This window comes from Gymnodraco acuticeps, unplaced genomic scaffold (assembly GCF_902827175.1).
Source record: "Gymnodraco acuticeps unplaced genomic scaffold, fGymAcu1.1, whole genome shotgun sequence".
NCBI classification, from domain to species: domain Eukaryota; kingdom Metazoa; phylum Chordata; class Actinopteri; order Perciformes; family Bathydraconidae; genus Gymnodraco; species Gymnodraco acuticeps.
Genome location: NW_022990198.1, coordinates 1,227,382 through 1,250,627, shown reverse-complemented (window position 1 = coordinate 1,250,627; position 23,246 = coordinate 1,227,382). Strand labels below are relative to the sequence as shown.

General features: G+C 42.5%; 1 protein-coding gene across 16 annotated transcripts in view; it reads left to right on the top strand.

Annotated features, from left to right (window-relative positions):
- Window positions 1-23,197, top strand: part of tanc2b (tetratricopeptide repeat, ankyrin repeat and coiled-coil containing 2b) — a 170,137-nt gene extending 146,940 nt beyond the window's left edge. For 10 of the 16 annotated variants that reach the window (XM_034218062.1, XM_034218070.1, XM_034218069.1 and 7 more), the window contains 19 exons: window positions 1,704-1,935; window positions 2,593-2,762; window positions 3,554-3,847; window positions 4,729-4,896; window positions 5,807-5,967; window positions 6,896-7,004; window positions 7,115-7,237; window positions 7,846-8,082; window positions 8,329-8,523; window positions 9,713-9,806; window positions 11,877-12,010; window positions 12,597-12,720; window positions 13,470-13,645; window positions 14,234-14,366; window positions 15,139-15,168; window positions 17,001-17,092; window positions 17,600-17,746; window positions 17,850-17,950; window positions 18,687-23,197. In XM_034218062.1, coding sequence (XP_034073953.1) covers window positions 1,704-1,935; window positions 2,593-2,762; window positions 3,554-3,847; window positions 4,729-4,896; window positions 5,807-5,967; window positions 6,896-7,004; window positions 7,115-7,237; window positions 7,846-8,082; window positions 8,329-8,523; window positions 9,713-9,806; window positions 11,877-12,010; window positions 12,597-12,720; window positions 13,470-13,645; window positions 14,234-14,366; window positions 15,139-15,168; window positions 17,001-17,092; window positions 17,600-17,746; window positions 17,850-17,950; window positions 18,687-20,733 — 4,767 coding nt within the window. In that variant the 3' untranslated portion in view covers window positions 20,734-23,197. The remainder of the gene's footprint in view (window positions 1-1,703; window positions 1,936-2,592; window positions 2,763-3,553; window positions 3,848-4,728; window positions 4,897-5,806; window positions 5,968-6,895; window positions 7,005-7,114; window positions 7,238-7,845; window positions 8,083-8,328; window positions 8,524-9,712; window positions 9,807-11,876; window positions 12,011-12,596; window positions 12,721-13,469; window positions 13,646-14,233; window positions 14,367-15,138; window positions 15,169-17,000; window positions 17,093-17,599; window positions 17,747-17,849; window positions 17,951-18,686) is intronic. The other 6 variants (XM_034218067.1, XM_034218063.1, XM_034218068.1 and 3 more) reach the window with 4 other exon arrangements.
- The last annotated feature ends 49 nt before the right edge of the window (window positions 23,198-23,246 follow it).

Sequence of the window (23,246 nt, the reverse complement as noted above, 5' to 3'; positions counted from 1 at the left end):
ACATACACCTGTGACCATGACTTTTACATCTTGGCCTTATTTACAGACTAAAGAAGACTTCCAAAACAATGTTTGTCTTTATACATACATACTTCTTCTACACCCATTGGCTTCTTTTACAAATGCAGATGATTTATTACTCATTCATTTGCTCTGAATGAAAATAAGTCTGCTTGTAATGATTTGAATATGACATTTCCAGCTCCTAATTGATGGCCCTATATCACTATTACGTGTGTGAGCCCGAGTCACTTACGAACATTTCTATCTTCCCACACCTCCAGTTCCCCTTTACTTTTCAGACCTGTATAAAAAGGAAAAAACTGAATTGTCAAACATTTCGTCCGGGGTTCATTTGCATACCGCGGTTTTGTCAGTTCTTTCTTTCATCTTCTCTTCATCAAAGACTAGAACTGCATACATGATTATTTAGAAGAAATATCTCCGCATCGCTAAAATGGGCATATGTATTATAATAGTACTTTTCCATTGTTATTGTGGTTCAGCGTGAAATATTAGGCCTCAGTCTGTGTGTAATTTAAAAACGGCATCTTAAAAGGCTCCTTTTAATGTCTTAATCTTTCAATTAGTGACAGCAGATGTGGCAGAAAAGCCAATGAGTAGCTTTTATACAAAATATAAGCACTGACACCTTTTATGCCACCTTCAAGCTCTCATGGACTCACACAGCGCTCTTTTTACTGTAGAATCTTGACTTTAAAACAATATTTCTGGAGTATTTAACTAGTTTTCACCTGCCTGCCTCGTAAACCTGTATGATGTGTGAAACCCTCTCCGTTTCCCGCACTTCTTCCTGTCTGCTGTCGCACCTCTGTCCCCCTCCCCTGCTGCTTAGCCATCTGCATCCCGATCCCAGCCTGATGCATTATGCAGATGTGTTTTAAAAAGAAAAAACAACTTTGCCAGGGAGCCTTATGAAATATGTATACCTGCAGAAAGCCATTTCCCAGCCAGGCTATTAGATCTTGTTAACTTGTGCATTAATAATTAAGCTCGCTCCCTTTTTCACCCTTTTTGTTAAAATCCCTTTCTCCTATTGTGACCAAAAATGTGCATTCCATTTTGATTAGTCTCACCGCCCTCTCATCGCTGCCCCCGTCTCTGAATATTTGTGTGACCCTTTAGTCCCGAGTAGCTCTCAGTCGCTCCTGCTTCCATTGTTGTGTTGACAGAAAACGTACCTGCCCTCAGCTATTTTCTAATGCCACTGCATGTCCGTGCAAATACTTGTTATTCATCCGTCCATTCATTAATCATAGACGTGTTTCAAGTACATGACTGTGAAATATGACAGTTTAACACTTTGCCACAGTCATGTAACACATGAGAACACACAAGCGAACTCCTCCTGAATCAGTCTCTCTCGGCAGCCGGAAGCGATGAATTATTAATATCTAAAACCGTACAGTGAAACCACAAGTATTATGTTTCATTATACTGCAATCATCCACCACGAAGTTGACTCAATCCCAAATGAGTTGTAGCTTTAATACAAAACTGTCTCTACTCTGACGGAGCTGTGGAAGAAATGTTATTTCTTAAAATTGTGTCATCTGACTCCCATGCTCCCTGGCACTGATCTCAGATGTGCAATACCCAGAGGTTGGATTTCCAGAGTTCACCTTTTATATTTCTCTTAGTGACCGAGGCTGCATCTTGTCCCAACTCTCTGTCGCCCCCAGGTGGTGGCGTACCACTACTGCCAGGCAGATAACGCCTACACCTGCTTGGTGCCTGAGTTCGTGCACAACGTGGCGGCTCTGCTGTGCCGCTCGCCGCACCTCGTGGCCTACAGGGAGCAGATGCTGAGGGAGCCGCACCTACAGAGCATCCTCAGCCTGCGCTCCTGCGTCCAGGACCCCCTGGCCTCCTTCAGGAGGGGGGTGCTAGAGCCCCTGGATACACTTTACAAAGGTGAGACACAGGGCTGCATTAGTTGATTAGTCAATGGTTGTTTTGTTTATGGTTGATGAAGATTTCTATAGTTGATAAGTCTGTCAAGCTTAAGTGTTCAATATATGCCGTTTACTTTATTCTATGAGCTGATTTTTGAACGAAAGTACCTTCTTGCTGAGCTTGAAGGCATACAATGACCACATTGTATATATATTCTGGGTTTACTTATTATATGAAGTCATATTCAGTAAGCCCATATTTAATCCTTATTCATTTGGTTAACCAAAATAATTTGGTCTTTTTGTTCAGTTGCTAATAAACCTTCATTTATTTTCTCTGGTTCAATGCATAAACTTGACTTGTAATCCAACATATTGCTTTGGGCAAATTGTAATGAATGCCTCTTCAGACCTCAGCATTCGATGTATTATTTGACTTGAATCCTTGGTGCTTGATGTTAGAGGCTTCTTTTGCACAATGTGCTCAATATAATAACGATCAAAGTACTGAAGCTAACTTATTTAACCAAAATGAGCTTCAAAGCTCTGGAAACATCAAGGACATTGTGTTGAGATGTTTTGTTTCCATGTCAAATATGAATGTCCTTCAGGCGGATGGGTGTTTCATTACAGTCTGTCTCTATATCTTTTTTTAATGATGACTGCTCTTTTTCAGAGAGGAAGATCAACTCTGAAGAGGACCTCATCATCCTCATAGACGGTCTGAATGAGGCAGAGTTTCACAAGCCGGACTACGGAGACACCATCGTGTCCTTTCTCTCCAAAACCATCAACAAGTTCCCTCCCTGGCTAAAACTGGTGGTCACAGTCAGAACCACGCTACAGGTAAAGGACATTTTTCAGAAATGTTTCCCACTGTTTGTATCTGCAGTTTCATGTTAAAGCTCCTTGAAAAGGTTTCATTTTTAAATTCAGCAAAGGGGCGTGAAATAAATGTCCGGTTATTTTCAACTACAGGACACTGACAACTCTACCGTCTTTATCTCTAACCCTTCTGTTTTACCTCTGTTATGCAGAGGATGTGAAAAATAATATTTTTTAAAATCTGAATCCTTACCTTTCATTTATGAGGAACACAGATGTAGAGTTGTTTTTCCTAGCATTTTATACTTTCTGTTTGTTATCTAGTTATTTTATGCTAATGTTCAGGTTTCATATTTGTATTTTCTGCCTCTACTGAGACATGTCTCCATGCTTTAATGTTCAAAAAGGCCCTTTATTTTTCTCATGCTGTCTGTGCTGCAGCACCTCTTTTCACCCTCTGTCTGAAACCAGAGCCCAGTCTGTTAGCTGGCCGGCTCTTTTTTGATTGGTGCTTGGATAAGTCCCGCCCCTTAGCCTATCGCATACAATGTGTTGGAGAGCTAGCCAATAGAAGCGCGAGTGTTATAAACTGATGTCACTCGGTCGCTGAAGTAAACAAATGTGTCCAATCGAGGCGTTTCGGGGAGGGGGGGAGTGTGTAGGACTGGAATGAACTTAGGGGTTTTAACCTTTGAACCAAAATCCTATATAACACACTACAGAAAAGAGAAAACCAAATGCATAATACTGTATAGGGCCCCTTTAAGTGTGCAGAGAATTTATCAAGATGTTTCTGCACCTTTATCACTAAGTTACTGCCTGTTCAGGAGATCACCAACGCGCTGCCGTTCCACCGCATCTCTCTGGACGGCCTGGAGGAGAACGACGCCATAGACCAGGACCTGCAGGGCTACATCCTGCACCGCATCCACAGCAGCCCCGAGATTCAGAACAACATCTCGCTCAACGGCAAGATGGACAACACCACCTTCGGCAAGCTCAGCGCCCACCTCAAGGCCCTGAGCCAGGGCTCCTTCCTGTACCTCAAGCTCACCTTTGACCTCATCGAGAAGGGCTACCTTGTTCTCAAAAGCTCCAGCTATAAGGTAAGGAGAAGGTTGTCAGTGTCTTCACCATAGACTATAAATAGCTTGACTAATGGATGATGGGAGGGTTAAAAGGAGTTGGAAATCATATTATTTAGTGAGTCATAACTCACTCAAATCTGAACACACAGACATGATACACATTGTTATTTTCAGCGTTGTCCATTAACACTCAATACATCTATTTAAAAATTACAGGTGCGTCTTTAAACTCCAGAAGTTACCTGAGAATCATGATGTTTTTATGTTTTCTCCAGCATCCAAGTCATCCAATTGAATATGTCTCCAAATGAATGGATACACTGTAAACAGGATCTGCTGATGAATCATTTGGCATACTTTTACTGGTGCCAATATGTAAAAAAGTAACAGATAATGAGAATATAAGCTATAACAACTATAAGGACTGAAAGTGTATCCCACTGCATAACACACTGAATCAAATGCAAAATGGAAGAAAGGAGAGGGGTTGTTGGGGTTATTTTAAATATCTCGGTGCTCATAATTTAATAATGTAATGGCATTTTTTATTTACCTCAACGCTGGCATGCTTTGTGCGGAAATTGTTTTTTAAAGTATTTCTGACAGTTGGAACCCAGCACCTTTTTGCTAAATTATGTTTTAGCGAGCATTTCCTTATGAAATATTTTATCTCACAGCCCCAGGTTCATTTCATTTCATGTATTCAGAAGTGCTCCCACACTCCATAAAATATGACAAAGTATAATATTACTCTCTCCCCCTCTGAGGAAGACAACGTAGAATAGCTGAAGACGCGCTGAACAAACATGATGCATTATTTATTTCCAGAAGAGCTGCTCCACAGGAAGAGGATCATTCCGCTTCATATTCCCTTTCCTTCCCTTCCTCTTCCTCCTCAGGTGGTTCCAGTCAACCTGGCGGAGGTTTACCTGCTGCAGTGCAACATGCGCTTCCCAACACAGTCATCGTTTGAGAGGGCACTTCCTCTGCTCAATGTGGCCGTGGCCTCGCTGCACCCGCTCACCGATGAGCAGATTTATCAGGCCATCAACGCTGGCTCGCTGCAGGTAACCACCCTAAAATATACAAGACTTCAGACGAGGAGAACTTTGTATACATCGAAAGGTCTTCAATGACAGTGATGTATTATAACACAGCCTCTGTGTTCCAGTAATATAGTCTGCTGAAGCTTATCCTCGGTTATACTGAGCTGAAATGAATGAGTAATTGAACATGTCTTGGCACGTTATTGAATATATTTCACAAAGCCAGTTTATCTTTAAGGCCCTGAAAACGTTTTTTTCCAAGCAGCTTTCACGATGAGTGATGGGGTCCGACATAAACTCACTATTTCCTTCCAAATCCAGAAGGCATATGAGTTTTGGATATTTTGCATTACGTGTCTTTACGTTTCTCTCTGAAGTGGGCGCGGTTTAGCTGGAAAAAAGGGTGACTTCAAAATCAAGTTTTAGCAATAGTCTACTCAAAATTGTAATCGTCATTGTTCTGGCAAAACCATATATTCTGATGAGGCTAATTATCTTTGATTAGAATTATGAAATATCTTATATTATATATCCTTATTTATTATTATAACTTGTTGATTTTTACTTCTTTGACTATTAAGCCATTCAGAGGCTTTAACATTTTAAAGAAAAAGAGAAGCCTTTTTATTTATTTAAAACATTTTGTGAGTTAGGCAATGGAGGTCTTCATTTTGATGAACTGAGCAACATCTATATATCTCATTATTGTTTTGTTTTCATTCTGTGTTCATAAACGTCTAAATATAAGGTAAGAAAAACAAAAGTAACATTTCTTAACCCAAGGGGAATTGTTGAATATATCTACCCAATATTACATTTGTTATTAAAGAAATGGAACTTCCAAAAGCATTCTACAATGTTTGTTCCACTCTTACAAACATCAGTGCCTGAGCACTCTTACCATATGGAAACGATGTGTGTGTATCTGCAGGGCACGCTGGACTGGGAAGACTTCATGCAGCGTGTAGACAACCTGTCAGTGTTCCTGGTGAAGAGGAGGGACGGCACCAGGATGTTTGTTCACCCGTCCTTCAGGGAGTGGCTCATCTGGAGAGAAGAAGGAGAGAAGACAAAGTTCCTCTGCGATCCGAGGTGAGGACCGACAGGAGGGCGGGGCTCCAAGTGATCGTACTGAATGAATAGAAAGAGGTCTTAAATGTTATCGCCTGAAAACAGGATGGGATCAGGGTGGGATGGAACAAATGGAGTGACCCAGAAAACAGTATTTCTGTTGATTTGTCATCATGTCAGGAAACAAGGTTTTTGCAGGGTGAACATTTGCAGTCCCCACATGTTGCAGGTTTTCTAATAGGAGGTGAATACAAACCATGGATTGAATCATTGGTTATAGATATTATGTTTATATACTGCTGCAAAATGTGCACTATGTGATAGAATCAACAAATCTCAGCTGTTTCCAAGATAGAGAATGGTTTGATTTTAAAGTATATTTATCTTAGAGCCTCAACTTATAATGTGACGATTGTTTTCTATATTAAATGTTTGGTTTATAAAATGTCAGAATATAAGGCAAAATGTCGATCCAAAGTCTTATATCCAGAGCAATGATGAAAACAGCATTTTTTATATTTTTTACATGAACAATTCCTTTAAGAATGAATCAATTATAATGATCAATTAACTTTACGCAAATCAACTCATCACTGCACCTCTAATTGATTTGGTAATACAATGATTTTAAGCTACAGACTACCCCACCCTGTAACTATTCGTCTTTTACCAGAAATATGATATAATATAATCAGTTTCCTGACAACCACTTGCTGCTGTTTCTTGTGTAACATGCTGAAATGTACTTTAAAGGCCATTACTGTGTCGTCCAATCACTCGTGCATGAATACAAATCTCCTTGTTAGCCACAGGTCCACTGTTTGTCTCAGAAAGGAGGTGCAGGAACATTGTATTCCTGTTTTATAATGAAATTGGACTGCACCAGCTGTGCAGGTGATGTAATGACCTGATGAGTCAGCACTGAAGGTTCTGTGTGTCCTCTCTGCAGGAGCGGTCACACCCTACTGGCCTTCTGGTTCTCTCGGCAGGAGAACAAGCTGAACCGACAGCAGACTATTGAGCTGGGCCATCACATCCTCAAAGCACATATCTTCAAGGTATACCATTATTTGTCTGCACACACATCTACACACACTCACACACAAGCCCCCGCACAGCTGTGGTCTGGCTGCAAAAGTAATGAATATTTACACTTTCTCTCTTCAAGGGTCTCAGCAAGAAAGTGGGAGTTTCCTCATCCATCTTGCAGGGCCTGTGGGTCTCCTACAGCACGGAGGGTCTCTCTGCTGCGCTCTCTTCTCTGAGAAACCTCTACACTCCCAACATCAAGGTACAGGCGCTGACATGGCAGAAAAAATACATACTTACAGAATATTTAAACATGTTCTGGGTAGCAGATCAAGACTGCTTCTTCAAATCTGCTTTACCAAGAACTTCCTGTTCTTGTACCATGGCTGCAACAACGAAATGATAAAATAAACTTTATATACATAGCTCCTTTCATACAGAGTTACAAAGTCCTTTCACATAAAAAAAAAATAGAAGACATTTAATACAGAAAGAGACTGAAATGAAAAGTAAAACAGTAACAGAGTACATACAGAGTAAAGCAAACAGAAAGTAATGAAATATAAATAAAATCACATGAAAAGAAAGGTTTGAGAAGTGATTTTAAAGAACACTTAGAAAAGATGCTGTCAGTCCAAACCCATTGTATTGCATTTCATTTGATGTCAATAGAGTAAAGCTGGAATTTTGTGAATGCAAAAACCAAATATTCTGCCACTATAGTGAAAAAATTACAATCAATGAATTGATTATCAGAATTGGTGGAGTTTTCTGTTCTGTTAACTGACTAATCGTGAGAGTTTCAATATTTGAATCCCTGTTGTGTTTAATTTGTATTTACTGTAATCTTTTCCTTTTTTTCCCATCCAGGTGAGCCGGCTGCTGATGATGGGGGGGGGCAATGTGAACTACCGTACGGAGGTGCTGAACAACGCCCCCGTGCTGTGTGTCCACTCCCACCTGGGCTACATGGACATGGTGGGTCTGCTGCTGGAGTACGGCGCCTCGGTCGACGCTCCGTCTGAAAGCGGCCTCATGCCTCTGGGCTACGCCGCCGCTGGGGGACACATGGCCATCGTGACCGTGCTCTGCCGCAAGAGAGCCAAGGTGTGTGGAGAGATTGATTTTCTCAGTGTGTGATTAAGCCTATGATTCAATAGCCGTTTTCTCATTTGAACTCCAGACAATGTGCGTTTGATATCCTGTCCGTTCATTTACATCTTATAGAGATCTCTGTGTTAGTCTACATTTTTCCAGGGCTACTGTGCATGTGGGAAAGGGCTTTAAATTATAGCTCATTTTACAATCTTCCATGCAATCTGTTTTCCTAAATAGCTCTGTGTTTGTTAACAGGTGGACCACCTGGATAAGAACGGGCAGTGCGCTCTGGTTCATGCAGCCCTGAGGGGCCACATGGAGGTGGTGAAGTACCTCATCCAGTGTGACTGGAGCATGGGGCCGCCACAAACACAACAACAGGCGACCTTCACCAAGAGCCACGCCGTCCAGCAAGCCCTCATCGCTGCAGCCAGCATGGGTTACACAGAGGTACAGCACGGAGGGAGTGTCATGGTTTTTATTTCCTTTAGTGTCTTTGACTCCAACACAAATATCTACAATATTCTGTCTTTCATTTCTAGATGATACTCGGTTTTGATGCTACAGAGGAAAAAAGATACATTTCAAAGCCAGATTAACTTATTTTTAAGATATTCGGTTGCTTTATGCACCACAATTACTCCCAGGTTGTCATCGAAATATATTCAATAATGCTATAAATTCAGGCAAAACGTATCATTTCTCATTCTAGCTAACTATGCAGTATGTTGCAGTTTTCCATATCAGAACAGCCACCAGAGTCCTGTTCACAGGACTAAAAATGGGATGTAAGAAGAACCAGACGGCACTAAAATGTTGACGATGATGAGTGCGTGAGCTGAAAGTAAACAAACCACTCCTGCTCCACAGACTGCTCTCATCATCCCCTCCAACAGCTTTTACTCTGTGTAAACATGCATTCAAACATTGCAGAGATGTGTGGGATTGCGTTTCCTTGTAATACATGTTTTACTACAATTTATTTTTAAAACACACTTGTGACTAAATGTTCAGAGTGTCAGGACTAGAGACGAATTACATAGTGAAGTAGTTTTGAAGCAGGTTTGGAGAGAACGCACTTTAAAAATGTAATGCAGCCCTTTGCTCACCAGGGAATTTGAATATGTGAAGGGAAAAGAGCAGGATTATTGTGGAAGGGAGAGGAAGATACAGAGATGTAAAGATGTAAAGATGACAATGAAAGGAGAGGGGAATTGATTATCCTTATGTGGTCAATCATACTTCTCTTGGCTCTATAAAGGCTAAAGCAAGGACAGAATAAGGTCAGGCATGAGCACTTACTGGACCTAATATAGTCTGTTGGAGCTGCTATGTGGACAAAGACACATGAAGATGACAATAGGCAAGAAATCTACCGAAGCATTGCTTTTTTTTTTTAACTATCCCATGACAATAGGTGCATTTTTCAAGAGCATATATTAATCTCATCTTCAGGTTCATATAGTATGTGCCTTTATGACATTCTGACAAAATCATCTTAAATTCAGCCTCAGATTAGAAAAGTAGACTTAGAGTGGTTTGATTTTTGTAATCGTTTTCTTTGTGTCCAACATGTTTATCTAAGTCTATTTAGTGTAAATGAATCTGCGTCATGTGACATCTCCTCCCCCCCCCTCAGATTGTGTCCTACCTGCTGGACCTGCCAGAGAAAGATGAAGAGGAGGTGGAGCGAGCTCAGATCAATAACTTTGACACCCTGTGGGGGGAGACAGGTGAGGATCCCTCTCTCAGACATGACATCACATCAATAAAGCCCAGACAGACGGGTGTGAATGGTTCATGCAGCTGTGGGGGGGGAAAAGGGGGAAATCCACTGTAGTCTGTACCATGTTTTTTAAGGATCCATGGAGTGTTTGGTGAGAGGGTTTTCCTGCGAGGCAGAGCGCTGCAGTGCGGATATGAGAGAGCGCTCCTGTGTGTGTGCTGCGTCAGAGGCTGATGACAGTGCAGTGGTGTCATTGGAGCACAGACAGGGCTGGGCTCACATGGAGGAGGGGGGGGTCGGAGGGGGGAGTGTGCTCCAGGGCGCTTAGAAATGACTAGTCTGATTGCCCTGTGGCAGGGTGCTGAAAAATGTGATGTATCATTTTACCTAAAGCGATGAAACCTGATCGAGCGCATTTCCCCCCGCTAGCTGTTAGAAAGGCTGTCGGACTGCACTCACTCAGCCGTAGCTTCATTGCCTGTAACAGATCAGAAGGATAACAATTGTTCTGGAAGATGATTTTTAAGCCCAGTGTTGTTGGATAGGTCAACTGAAAATACGTTCTTCTTAAACAGCCGGAGGGAGAGTATGTATGTACTCACTGAACTGTCAAAGCGATCTTCCAGCAAAGAAGAAAAAGGTTTAAACTTGAGCTAAGAGCATATGGGTGTATAAAATATCATGGTAAATATCAATATCTTTGTATATCTGGGTTAACGTGGAACTGATGCCAAAGTATGAGTAGCTGCAGTCAAACAGTATACAAAACATGTCCTTTTTACTCACTACTCTTCTTTGACCTTGATGGAAAACAGCACAAGGTCAAGGACAGCCCTGAAGGAGAACTCATGATGACTTACAACCATGTTGCATTCAGAATCAAACTGAATTGCACTGCATGGTGTTGCTTTTTAAACTTGATTTAAAACACAGAGGAAATGAGTACGGTGACATACTTAATGCTGTACAATTAAAGTCAACATTCCTTTCCAAAATAATACAACTCTATCCACAGTGTGCAATGAAACAGCAACGATAGATGTGATTGACGGCCAAATGGTGCGTCGCTTTAAATGTTGCAAGGAATTGTGGGATGACAAAATATGTATCCTATGGTTTACGATAGTCCAGTAGATAAGAAAGATTAGCATGGAAGCTCCTTTCCTTAGCATTTAGAGCTCTTATTATGGCTGCCACTGAGATACTCTTGAGTCATTAACTCAGATAATGAAGAAAAGACTACTCGTTCGCAACCAGTGTCACAGTGTCGTTGTTTTTCCACCAGACAGAACTCTCAAGCTGTTTTTTGATCCATTAAATGTCCCTTTTAGTTGTTTTTCTACAAATGTATTATTCAAATAACTTACAATTGGCCAATATATTATTTTTTAAATATCAGTGTCGGCCTGAAAAATCCAGTATGGGTCTGCCTATAGTTGAAACCGGGGTCAAGCCTCTGGGGCTGCTAGCACTCTGCTTTAAAGAGATGTGTTCGCTCTGCTTAAATTATTCCAATTACAATCATTAACTTTGAGAAGATGTATTTTCAAAGGCCTTTGCTCCCACAAACTCTCCAGGGGCTTCTCTCCTCCCCTCTCATCTGTCCTCTTCTCTAAAGTAATACTTTAACACGAATCCCTGAAATGCACTGTTTTCCCAAAGGGTATAAACTGTTATCATCTATCATTTATATTTTTTGATTATAACATGTATCAACGTATGAAACTACAGATTAACCCCACCAATCTGAAGCTCCCTTCGGCACTGCAGAGCTTTATATCAAGCTTCAGCCCGTTGTTGAATTGTCCCCTGAACACAACTTCGGTTCACATTTCTGGGAGCAATAGCAAAAACAGCTCTAATATCTCAGCAGGAGGTGAACCAATTAGAGCATTAAGCTGCTATAGAGCCAGATATGTCATGCAGGAGCTTGGAGAGATCAAAGAGAGCTGCATGACCATGGATATTTGACTTTACATTTGACACATTACAAGAAAATCATGTCTGTGTATAACTCAAGCATCAGATTGTTATCCTCCACATTCACCATGCCTGACTATGTGCGTGTCACTCACAGCTCTGACGGCGGCCTCGGGTCGGGGGAAGCTGGAGGTGTGTCGGCTGCTGCTGGAGCAGGGGGCTGCCGTGGCCCAGCCCAACAGACGGGGCATCGTCCCGCTGTTCAGCGCCGTCCGACAGGGACACTGGCAGGTGGGTGACCCTGCTCTCTTCCCCTTCTCATTCTGTCACTCATCTTAACTTTCCTGGTGTAAGGTGATTTTTATCAATCTGAAACCTAGCTATAAAGGCAACTTTATTTACCATCATTTTAGTAACAAATATCCAATGTTTTGTCATTTTGATTAACATTTCCTTATTATCAATGATGCATTTATTTACTATTGAACAGGTTTTCATTTCTTTTTGAAGTAGTTTTAGTGTATTATTAATGAGGCATTTTATAAGGATTGTAAATCGCTTTTTATGATGAATATTTAGGAGGCAGGTTTTGAATTGTGAAGGCACTTGTGAGATGTGTTTATCTAAGTGAAGCTGTGACATTATTACCACTAGGAATAGCTTTAAAAAACAATAATAGATGCATTTTACTGAACACCATTTCAACTTCGGCTTCCTCCGGCCTACTCCAAAGGGCAGTGAAGATGCAACAGAAACTCTCCTTTTGCCTTATGTCCTTTGAATTCAATGAAAGTATAGTCATTTCTTGTTCTCTGGAACACAAACCCTCCTGTTGATGTTAACTAACGACATGAGTGATGTGTTTTGGTGCTTTCAGATCGTGGACCTCCTCCTCACACACGGAGCAGATGTCAACCTGGCAGACAAGCAGGGTCGTACTCCTCTAATGATGGCTGCCTCCGAGGGACACCTGGGCACTGTGGAGTTCTTACTATCGCAAGGTAAGGGTCTAAAGAATGAGATTTAAACCTGGGTTTAGAACATTTAAAAAATAAATATATACTTTTTAAAAGATTTAGATCTCCTGTCTCAGTGTATGAGTTGTATACATTTAATTAAATATTATTCGTGTCATTTTAAAATTGGAATACAAAAGGAAAAACAATTAAAAAAACATGAAAAGATAACTATTTTAATAATATTTTGGTCCATTATTAAATTAAAAGAAATACAATAATGTCATATTTAAATCAAAGGGATACAGCAAAAAATGTAAAATAAAATATTTAGAATAAATAAATACATAATGAAGTAAAATGTTACTTTTCCTCCTAGTTCATAGCCATTTTCCAAGTACATGAAAGGTTCCCAAATTGAATCGAATGCATCCGTTTATCTTTTAAATATGATTTTCCTGAGCACAGAAAAGAGCTGTCTCCTTATATTTTACAACACTTTTACAATTACAATGATTATAAAACCGCAGTGCAAATAGAACATTGTAAACACAGACATCAACACATGCTGAACTTGGTGCACCCTGTGGTGCTTAATAGAAAATAATTTCAGGCACTGCACTAATACAAATAAGCATAATTACTTTTTTAGAAACCATGTTTACAATAATCACAGCCAAATTAAATCAGCAGCACATTTTTTAAATCCAACCGAAAGAAGCGTTTAGTTCTGAAAAGAGTTCAGCGTGATGGAGGCTGGCTTTGTCTCACTGCTGCGCCGCTTCACTTCCCAGGAGCCTCTCTGTCGCTGATGGATAAGGAGGGTCTGACAGCACTGAGCTGGGCCTGTCTGAAGGGACATCTCCCCGCCGTGCGCTGCCTGGTGGAGAGCGGAGCGGCCACCGACCACGCAGACAAGAACGGACGCACGCCCCTCGACCTGGCCGCCTTCTACGGCGACTCGGAAGTGGTAAGAGAGAGTAAATGAACCAATGAAACAGCAGGGTATTGATCCTTAGACCTAATTCCTTACTGACCCTAATTCCTTACTGACATTTATATTTAAATGTTTCGTCTGAATTATGACGATTTAAAAACCGTTGTTACTGCCATTTACGACATTCACGTTCATGTTTTTGCCATGAGTGGAGTTTATCCCAAAGCTTGTCTCTGTATTTAACCTTAGTCAGCTTTGAGTTTGATTCCAGACGGAGTTCACGAAGTAGGAGTGGGTTTGGAATTTGAATATATTTAATATAAATAAATATATATGTGTATAATTGTAGTCTTTGGATTTTCATTGAAAGGAGTAGATTACATTTGAGTGTCTTTTAACTCTTTATAGGACTGAAAACGTTTTTTTAGGTAATCTTGATTCTTGTGATCGACTGAAATTTGTTTATGGCCGACCATGAAATACCAAAAGCTGGCATCGAATGATCTCTAAGATTCATACTGTTTTTACAGGAATTAGTTCTTGAAAGATTGCCTGTGTTTTTTAGAAAAACATATATTCCTCCTCCCCTGCTGTTCTCATCACACTCCTCTGTGTTCTCAGGTCCAGTTCTTGGTGGACCACGGGGCCCTGATAGAGCACGTAGACTACAGCGGGATGCGTCCCCTGGACCGGGCGGTGGGCTGCAGGAACACGTCGGTGGTGGTCGCCCTGCTCAAGAAAGGAGCTAAGATAGGTAAGAGCAGGTAGACGGAGTAAAGAGCCTCAGCAAGGGCCTCCTCTGAACGCAGCATCATTATCCCGTAGCGCCACAATTTAAGGTTATTTGCCTGCCGTGAAATAAGATACAATTCTAGATTGTATTTGAAAAAGGTCATGCATTGGAGTTCGAGCATGAGCTGCATGAAGGGAGAATCCAAAGTGGAACACGCGCTCTGTTTTAAATACACACCTCCTGCTGGTCATTATAGAGCACTGTAGCTTCATACTGCCATGGATTCAGGTGTGTGTATCCATGTAGCTTTAACCACTTCCTGCCTACTGTATGCCATCCGCCCCCCCACTGCCGCATCGTGCTGCTTCTCCTCAGCTATTTCTGGCCCTGATGTGTTTTTATTGTACTACTGTTGCCGCTGTGTTGTTTCTCTCTCTGTCTCTTTGGCTCCTCTCTCAATCACATCCTCTCTCTTTTTTCCTCTGCGGTTGCTAGGAGACAGGTTGTTATTAGCGCTTGCGATGTTTCTTTTTTGTACTTTGCTTTCTCCCTTTTTTTGTCACTTATCTTTCCGCTTCTCACTGCTGCTTTTTCTGTGTTCCTTTTTTCTCACTTCTCCTCCTCCTCCACCACCGCCATCACCTCTCTTCCTCTCTCACCTCCTCGCTGTTTCTCTCTGTTTCTCTCTCTGGCAATTCTGCCCCCTCCCCCCTCGCCACCTACACTCCTTCCTTTGCTCATGACCTCCTCCTTCTATCCCCCCTATCCCCCGCCTCTCTCTCTCCGGCCCCAGGATGTCAGACGCTGCCCAGTCGGCCCCGAGGTAAAGCCAAGGCTGTCGACTTCTCACCCCACCAGGCATTTTGACAGCTCTATCTCCTCTCTCTGTGTTGTCTGTGTCGCTAAGTGTCGGCAGGCCAGCTTAGCTACCAAAACCTTCACAAACTGACAAATAATAACATGCAAAGGTATTAGCACTGACAGTGATGCCTAGAGGTAGATGCTATAACATCCGAGTGGTTAATGACAGCATGCCCAGCCTCCAGCCTGTGACGTCGTGTCGAGGTGCCGACCCTCCATCCCACAGATGCATGACGGAAAGCCCCCCCACCCCCAGTAACTCTTGCGTGGTCGTGATTTAGCGGAAATGCATGTATCTGTTGAGCCTCTGCACCACAGACTGAGGTGCATCGTTCATCTTCCAGAAGTTTCCTCAGTCAGATAGGACAGTCAGCATAATTCCTACCTTCACCTTTTATGTACTCTTCTTTTTCTTCTCTTTTTAATCTCTTCTCTCTTTTCTTCTTTCTTCTTTTATTCTGGACTTTCTCCTTTCTGTATTTCTTCTGTTTCCTCTCCACCACCAGCTCAGAGGACAGTGTGCAGAGATCTGATGTTTCCCTCCTGCTTGCTCTTTCTGTTTATCGTACCTGCCCCGTGTCTCCTTGTGCAAGATCCCCCTTCCTTTTCCTCTCTGGTGTGTACTGTACATGTGTCAAGGATTGCTGTTGCGCAGATACACCAAAGGCACATCAGTTTCAGTCAGGGGATCGTCTTCAGTAACACTTATCCTGACGCCGAGCCTCAAATGCACTTCAAACACATTTATAATGCTTTTTAATATGCCAATAGCTCTGTATATTCAATATAACACCTGCTCTAGAACAGTTATTATAACACATCATAAAGCTATTTTGAATGACCTATAAGAACAAGTATCATTATAGTTTGTTATTCTTTATATTGTCTTTGTGATACATAATAATCACATTTATAATGTGATGATAAATTAATATGAATGAGCAGTGGGTGCTTTAAGTGAGGGGATGAAATTCCTAGGTAAACACATATGTGTTATATCTCATGCGTGTTGTACACTTTTATTGTTTGCTTCAAGTTAAGTAAAAATAAATATCTGAAATGTCAGTGAGTGACCAGCATTTATATAATATTATGTCACTTCTGTGTAATGTGTTATAAATCATGATGATATATATGCGGTGCTATGAGCATTGATATAATAACGCACTATAAGTTTGTTTTTAATGCATTTCAGAAATGGGCATCATAGAAAGTGTTATTGATTTTCCAGTCACAAAACAGTCCGCTGGCTTAATTGTCTTTTTTGTCGTTTTAAATACACAACAAAAGTGTTCCTGCTGTTCTTGAACACATCCCTGAGTCTGACTGAACAGAAATTATATCTTTAAAAAAGAGACATGAAAGTGTTTTTAGTTATTTACTTTTTACTGTACTTTACTTGGGCCAAAGCATATTTCCAAATAATTGCTACAGTTAGCCCACCATCAATTCAAAAGGTGCTCATTCTGCACTTCAATTAAGCTCAATAAACTTTCAGCAGAATTTATAAACACTCATTATCTGCAAATAGTATTTAAGCCAGGTGTCCCGCTGCGAGGTCAGTGTTCTCGAGGTGTCAGCGCAGGTTTTTATGATCTCTTTCTGCAGTGGATTGCCTGTCTTTTCTCCTCGTCCATTCCCACCTTGGCTGTTGTCCTCCTCATCCTGTTTTTACTGTTGTGTTGTTGTGTGACTCCCAGTCGCTGCTTCCTGTGTCCCCTCCTCTCCCGCTCATTGCTCTGTGTCTCTCTCACTGTGTTTCTGTCTTCATCTGCTCCTCCCTGTGTTACCCAGGTCCAGCCACGTGGGCCATGGCCACCTCCAAACCCGACATCATGATCATCTTACTCAGCAAGCTCATCGAGGAGGGGGACAGCTACTACAAGGTCAGAGACCCCGGAGCTCACATTTCATGCATTGAATCAAATAAATATGTGATATGATGTGAAATATCAAAATAACATACACATTTTGATGTATAATCACTTTTTTAGGATAGTGTACTTCTCCTAGTTTTACTGTTATGAGCAATAAGGGCTTGGGTCAAAGTCATTAGATTTTTTTAATTTAATTTAATATTATACATTATTTTAGTAATATTTAGAAAGACAGCCCCAAAAAAGCTGCCACATTAAAGGAACCTATCACTGCCCTTAAAGTACTTTAGATTTGTGTTTTTTAAGTATATTTTGAAGCCCATACTTTTGTACTTGTGTGTAACGTATGTGTAATTCTGATACAAATCAAGAATCCCTTCTCTGCGATTGACTCCCATTCCGAAAGATAATTGTATGATAACTACTCTGTCTTTGCTTAGCTTTGCTCTATATTCTGATCATTTTATATCACTGTGAAGGGAGGATAATCAAACTTCTTCTCTGTTTGTCCAACAGAAGGGGAAGGTGAAGGAGGCGGCGCAGCGTTATCAGTATGCCCTCAAAAAGTTTCCACGCGAAGGCTTCAGCGAGGACCTCAAGACGTTCAGGGAACTCAAAGTATCGCTCTTCCTCAACCTGTCCCGATGTCGGAGGAAAATGAACGTGAGTCTCCAGAGGATTCGCTTTTGAGAGAGTTATCGTATGCAAACCAACCGTTTATATTCTCCTTTGTGTTCATATGTGTTGGCTGTTTGAATCTCTCCAGGACTTTGGGATGGCTGAGGAATTTGCTACAAAGGCACTCGAACTGAAACCAAAATCCTATGAGGCATATTATGCCAGAGCACGCGCCAAGCGTAGCAGCAGGTACGCTCCTTTCATCCCTCCACACATCATGATCAATTCAGTATGTGAAATATTCTGTGAAGTACATTTTGTCTCTGCAGCTTATTATTAAAAACTCCAATATTATTGAAACTCCAATATGCTCCATTCAATTCGCATGTCAATGTTTAGCTCGATCAGACATCATGGTTTAAACTAGCCATTATTAATAAATGGTCATTTACATTATTAAATCATAATTATCATGCTTACTAATGATAAGTAATGCTATCATTCATTAACAGTTTATTGTTGTTCACATCATGACTTTTATACACAATATTACATTTAGTTAATGACTAATAATATGATTTGAAAACCTTTTAAGAAGTACTTTAAAACCTCTATAAAAACGTTTGAATTGATGGTTAATATTTGATCAAAGGTTAGTTGTTGGCGTGTGGTCCGTCCATTTATGTAATGTTTATTTACCGTTTGGTTATCATTAATACTTTGTATGGTTTATAAGATGTTTTAATGTGTGCAACAATAGACTGTTCATAAATGATTTACTACTGTAATGTCATTTTAATTTTGTATTATCGGCTATGATACAATATCAATTAAATAAACTATTTGTTTTATAGTAAACAATATAAATATAGCGTTTCCTATAATCAGTATATATTATTCTTTCCTTGGTTACCATGGAATAGTGAAGGCTGTGATGAAGTGTTTCTGACTCTCTTCACCAGACTAACCCTCATCCTCCTTTCAGACAATTCCCTGAAGCCTTAGAGGACCTGAATGAAGCCATGAGGCAGTGCCCCAACAACCGAGAGATCCAGAGGCTGCTCCAGAGGGTGGAGGAGGAGTACCACATGCTGAGCCAGGAGGAGCACCAGCAGCAGGCCCTGGAGCTGGAGCCCCCTCCCTCCCCTCCTCCTACGCCTCCCCCCGAAGACGAGGAGTCCCTGTCCCTCTGCCTGTCCATGCCTCTTCCTCCTCCCCCCGAGCCGCGCCTGGAGGACATGGAGCCCGTCCAGGACCTGTTTGAGGACGAGGACTACCTGGAGCAGGAGCTGGAGGCCATGTCCGCGTGTCTGCCCCCACCCGAGTCCCACAGCAACCCCTCCAGCCTCCCCATCATCCACAGCCCCCCGCTCTCCCCCACACACCCAGATCAGATGTACCTGACCGGGGGGTCGCCCATGGGCCAGCCCTACGAGTACCACCCCACCTCCTCCTCCTCCATGTCCTCTCCAACCCGCGGCTCCTACAACCCCACCTCGCCCTCCCTCTCCCCGACGCATCAGAACCACTACCGGCACAGCCCCCCCCACACCTCCCCGGTGCACCAGTACGGCTACAGCCCGCCTTCTATGGGTCCTGGGGGTCAGGGGATGGACCACCAGAGCCCACCGCCTTCCCCTCTCCGCCGGGCCGCTCAGTACAGAGCCAGTCCGCCTGTAGAGAGCGTGTGTATGTACAGGTCCCAGTCCGGGTCTCCTGTGCGCTACCAGACGGAGCAGCTGCCGGGCCGGCCCAAGTCCCCGCTCTCCAAGATGAGCAGCCAGCGGTCCTTCCAGCTGAGCTCCCAGCCCTCCCTGTCCTCCCAGCACCACCAGGCCCAGGGCCTCCGCCTCCAGCCTTCTATAGCCCAGATAGTGCGCACAAACCAGCCCAGTGTGATGGGCAACAGCCTGTATAGCGGTCAGATGGGCCACTCCATGGGGGGCCGCTACCAGGGGGGATCCGTGGATGTAGAGAGCAGGTTGGTGTACCAGCCCTCGCTGGATGGACGGTCCATGCCCCAGGTTCAGGCCAGCCTCAGCTCTGGGGCCCTCTGTCAGCACGGGGGCCGAGGAGGGGTTATGGAGTCCGGCTTGTTGAAGGATGAGCTACCCCAGCGCCCCTCCTCTGCCTACCGCGCCAGCAGCGGGGGCCCGGGGGGCATCCGTTACAGCCAAACACCTCAGATCAGCCGCAGCCAGTCAGCTGCCTACTACCCTGTCTCTGAACACGTGCTGGAGCGGGTCAACGTCATGCCCCCCTGCCAGCTGGGCTCCCCCGAGATCCCACACATGGTGAGACGCCCCGTCAGTGCCAATACTACTGAGATGAAGCCGCATGTGCCCACCCCGAGGCCCCTCATCCACTCTCAGAGCGTGGGCCTCCGGTTCTCCCCCTCCAGCAACAACATCTCCACTGGATCCACCTCCAACTTAGCGCCGGGCTTCAGGCCGTCCTCCTCCATTCAGCAGATGGAGATCCCCCTGCAGGCCTCGTACGAGCGCTCCTGTGACGACATGTCCCCCATCTCTCCCTCCCAGTATCCAGGGGAATCCACCCGCTCTCGGAACACGCCCTTCATGGGCATCATCGACAAGACGGCGCGGGCCCAGCAGTACCTGCACCAGCCCACGCGCTCCAGGAACATGACGTCCATGGACTCCGCCATCAGCCCGACGTCACCGGGGCAACTGGTCCAGCAAGGCTCCACCTACAGCCCCCCCGCCTCGCTGGGCAACATCGCCTACTACAACAAGACCAACAACGCCCAGAACGGACACCTGTTGGAGGAGGACTACTACACCCAGCCGCCCTCACTGGGGAAAATGGCCAACGGCTCCCGCGGTGGGGGGGACATCCTGGAACGGGTCAGCCAGGTGCCCACCTACCCCGACGTGAAGGTGGCCAGGACTCTGCCCGTGGCTCAGGCCTACCAGGACAACATGTACCGCCAGCTCTCGCGGGACTCCCGCTCCCAAGGCCCCACCTCCCCCATCAAACCAAAGAGACCATTTGTGGAGTCGAATGTGTGATGGCCCGCCTGTGATTGGTTGAGTGGGCTGGGGTGTGTTAGTGGGAGTGAGAGGAGAAAAATATTTAGCTTGACAGGATATGATGCTGAACATTTGTGTATGTGACATGTACGAACCTAAAGAACTCATCAGAGAGAGAGAAAACGCGTAGGAGATTAGACATTATCTTAAACAAGAAGAATAACTAACATTGAGAAGCGATTCTTTCATTATCATAAACCGTCACACACGGGATAACAGGAGTTCTAATACTGAATCAAAGACCAGTGCACTTCCAAAACGTCACGTGGCACAAAGTCCCACCAGGTGAACACATCGGGTGGGACTGCAGGAGTGAAAGTACTCATCATCGGACTCTTCTCGTGGACTGTATCCATCTTCTGTTCTTTCAAAGTGTGCTCTTAACCGAGGTTGCTAGTAGGCTCTATTCTATGTAATACAATATTCTATGTTCAATACTGTACATTGCTCAGAAAATACAAATGGCTCAACAACTCAGTACTTAGAGAAAAATTACAATATTTATAATTAAGTTATATATTGTACATAGAAAGAAAAGCATAGTTTGCGTTTGAATTGTATTTGTTAACCCTGCCTTTGTGTCCCACTGCTAGTCATATGGATGAGGAAATTAGACCAGGGCAAGGAGGGACATGGAACAACTCTGAATGATATACTCACCTCTGTGTCATAATAAAAAAGAGTTTGTTGTGGCTTAATGCAAGAAAATGCAGATTACTTTTAAATGTAAAATTACATTTGAAGATGTTTTGAAGTAAAATGTCATAATATAGCAACATGCCCAAATCTGATCCAACATGAGGTCTTCAAAAGTTACGTTTTGTCCGACCAACAGTCCAAAATCCAACAATATTCAGTTAACAGTGCAACAAATCCTCATATTGTAAGCTAGAACAAGAGATGTGTTGAATTAATAGTAATATTGATATTATAATTGACTTACAATCAATAGTTTTTGACTCCCAGTTGCACAAAGTGTATAAAATAATGTTAAGATCGTAAAGTCTCGCTTTTATTTACAGGATAATGACCCTATCACAGACCTCATTAGCATCAAGGCTTTAATAACGTTTCCTGACATATTGGACTAGCTCCCTGTCAATAAGCAGCTTTGAATACTTGCTTACATGATGCAGAATTAATACAAACCTGGCTTGAAGATAGATTGCTATATTTAAGCGTAAATGAATGCAGGTCATATGATGCAGAGGTGAATATATGATGTGGTACATGAGTATCAAAGTTCCTCTCTGCCCCCCCTCCTCTGTGACAGTGTTCCTTAGAGAGAGTACAGTACATATGCTAGTGATGGGCTAACATGGATAGCGCTCAGCGATTAAAAGCAAGCAAATGCATACACGACCACCGTTACCGACCTCCCCCTTCCTGCATACGTTTGTGTTGTTTCTTTTTACCCACAATGCATTTTTATTCCGCCACTTCTGCACTAAAAATGCCTGTTAAGTTCTAAACTAAGGGTGCACTTTATGTATTTTACTTACTTTGTTGTTATGATTGTTGAATTCGGAGAAAAGCGGGCGTGTGATCAGGCTGACCTCTGACCAGTGAGACTATCATAGACAATAATAATATTATAATAATTATTATATGATTTACAAAGCAGTGATGAATGACAACATGAAGAGCAGCCAATGTTTTTAAACTGGTGAAGATGTATAGACTTTCTAGCACAAGTTGTATATACTGACTCCTCTCGGGTTTGTGGGTGAAGCAGGTCTGTTTCAAGAGGCAAATCATATTTAAGAATCATAAAGGAAATATCCATTAAAGTCTCTAACTAAGCCAGTCTAATCCACTGGTCTTGCACACATCTTGAAATAAGGTCAAATCTACTGCAACAAAAAAGAAAATATGACTGAAGTTTCAGCGCCCAGAAAACTCCATATTTGGAGTTTAGGTGGTGGAAAAAGTGGAATAATGAGAATATCCAAGTTCTTTGTATATGTGGGAAAAGTTATAGACCATTTGTCTGTAACGTTTTATTTTGGTTTCTCTGATAAAGAATATCTAAAGAGGTTTCACCGGAGAGATGCCCTACTTATCTTTACAGAAATGAAGGTATAAACTGTATTATACTTAATTTAAGAATACTTCTAAGATGAGGGTGTATGGTTTGAAGCTGTCTATGTATATTAGTTTGCTGTAAATAGTCTTATGCATGTTATATTCTTTCCATGAGCTCAAGCAGAAACATGTATAGCGGTGTTCTGACCCTGGTGTGGTACGACGTCCGGATGAAGATAAGGAGACTGCTACTTGAACTGTCCTTATCATTTTCCTTCAACCCCACCAGACAAAAAGCAAACGGTTCCTTTTATTTTTATTTTAATGTATTTGCTTGCTGAGCAGAGTTATCTTGTCTGTAAATGTGAGCTTTCAGATCGCTGTGATAAAAAGTTTAATTAAAAACAATAAAAAAGAATGTGTTTTTATCTCATGATAACTGATTGTAATCTGTACAGTCAAACCTA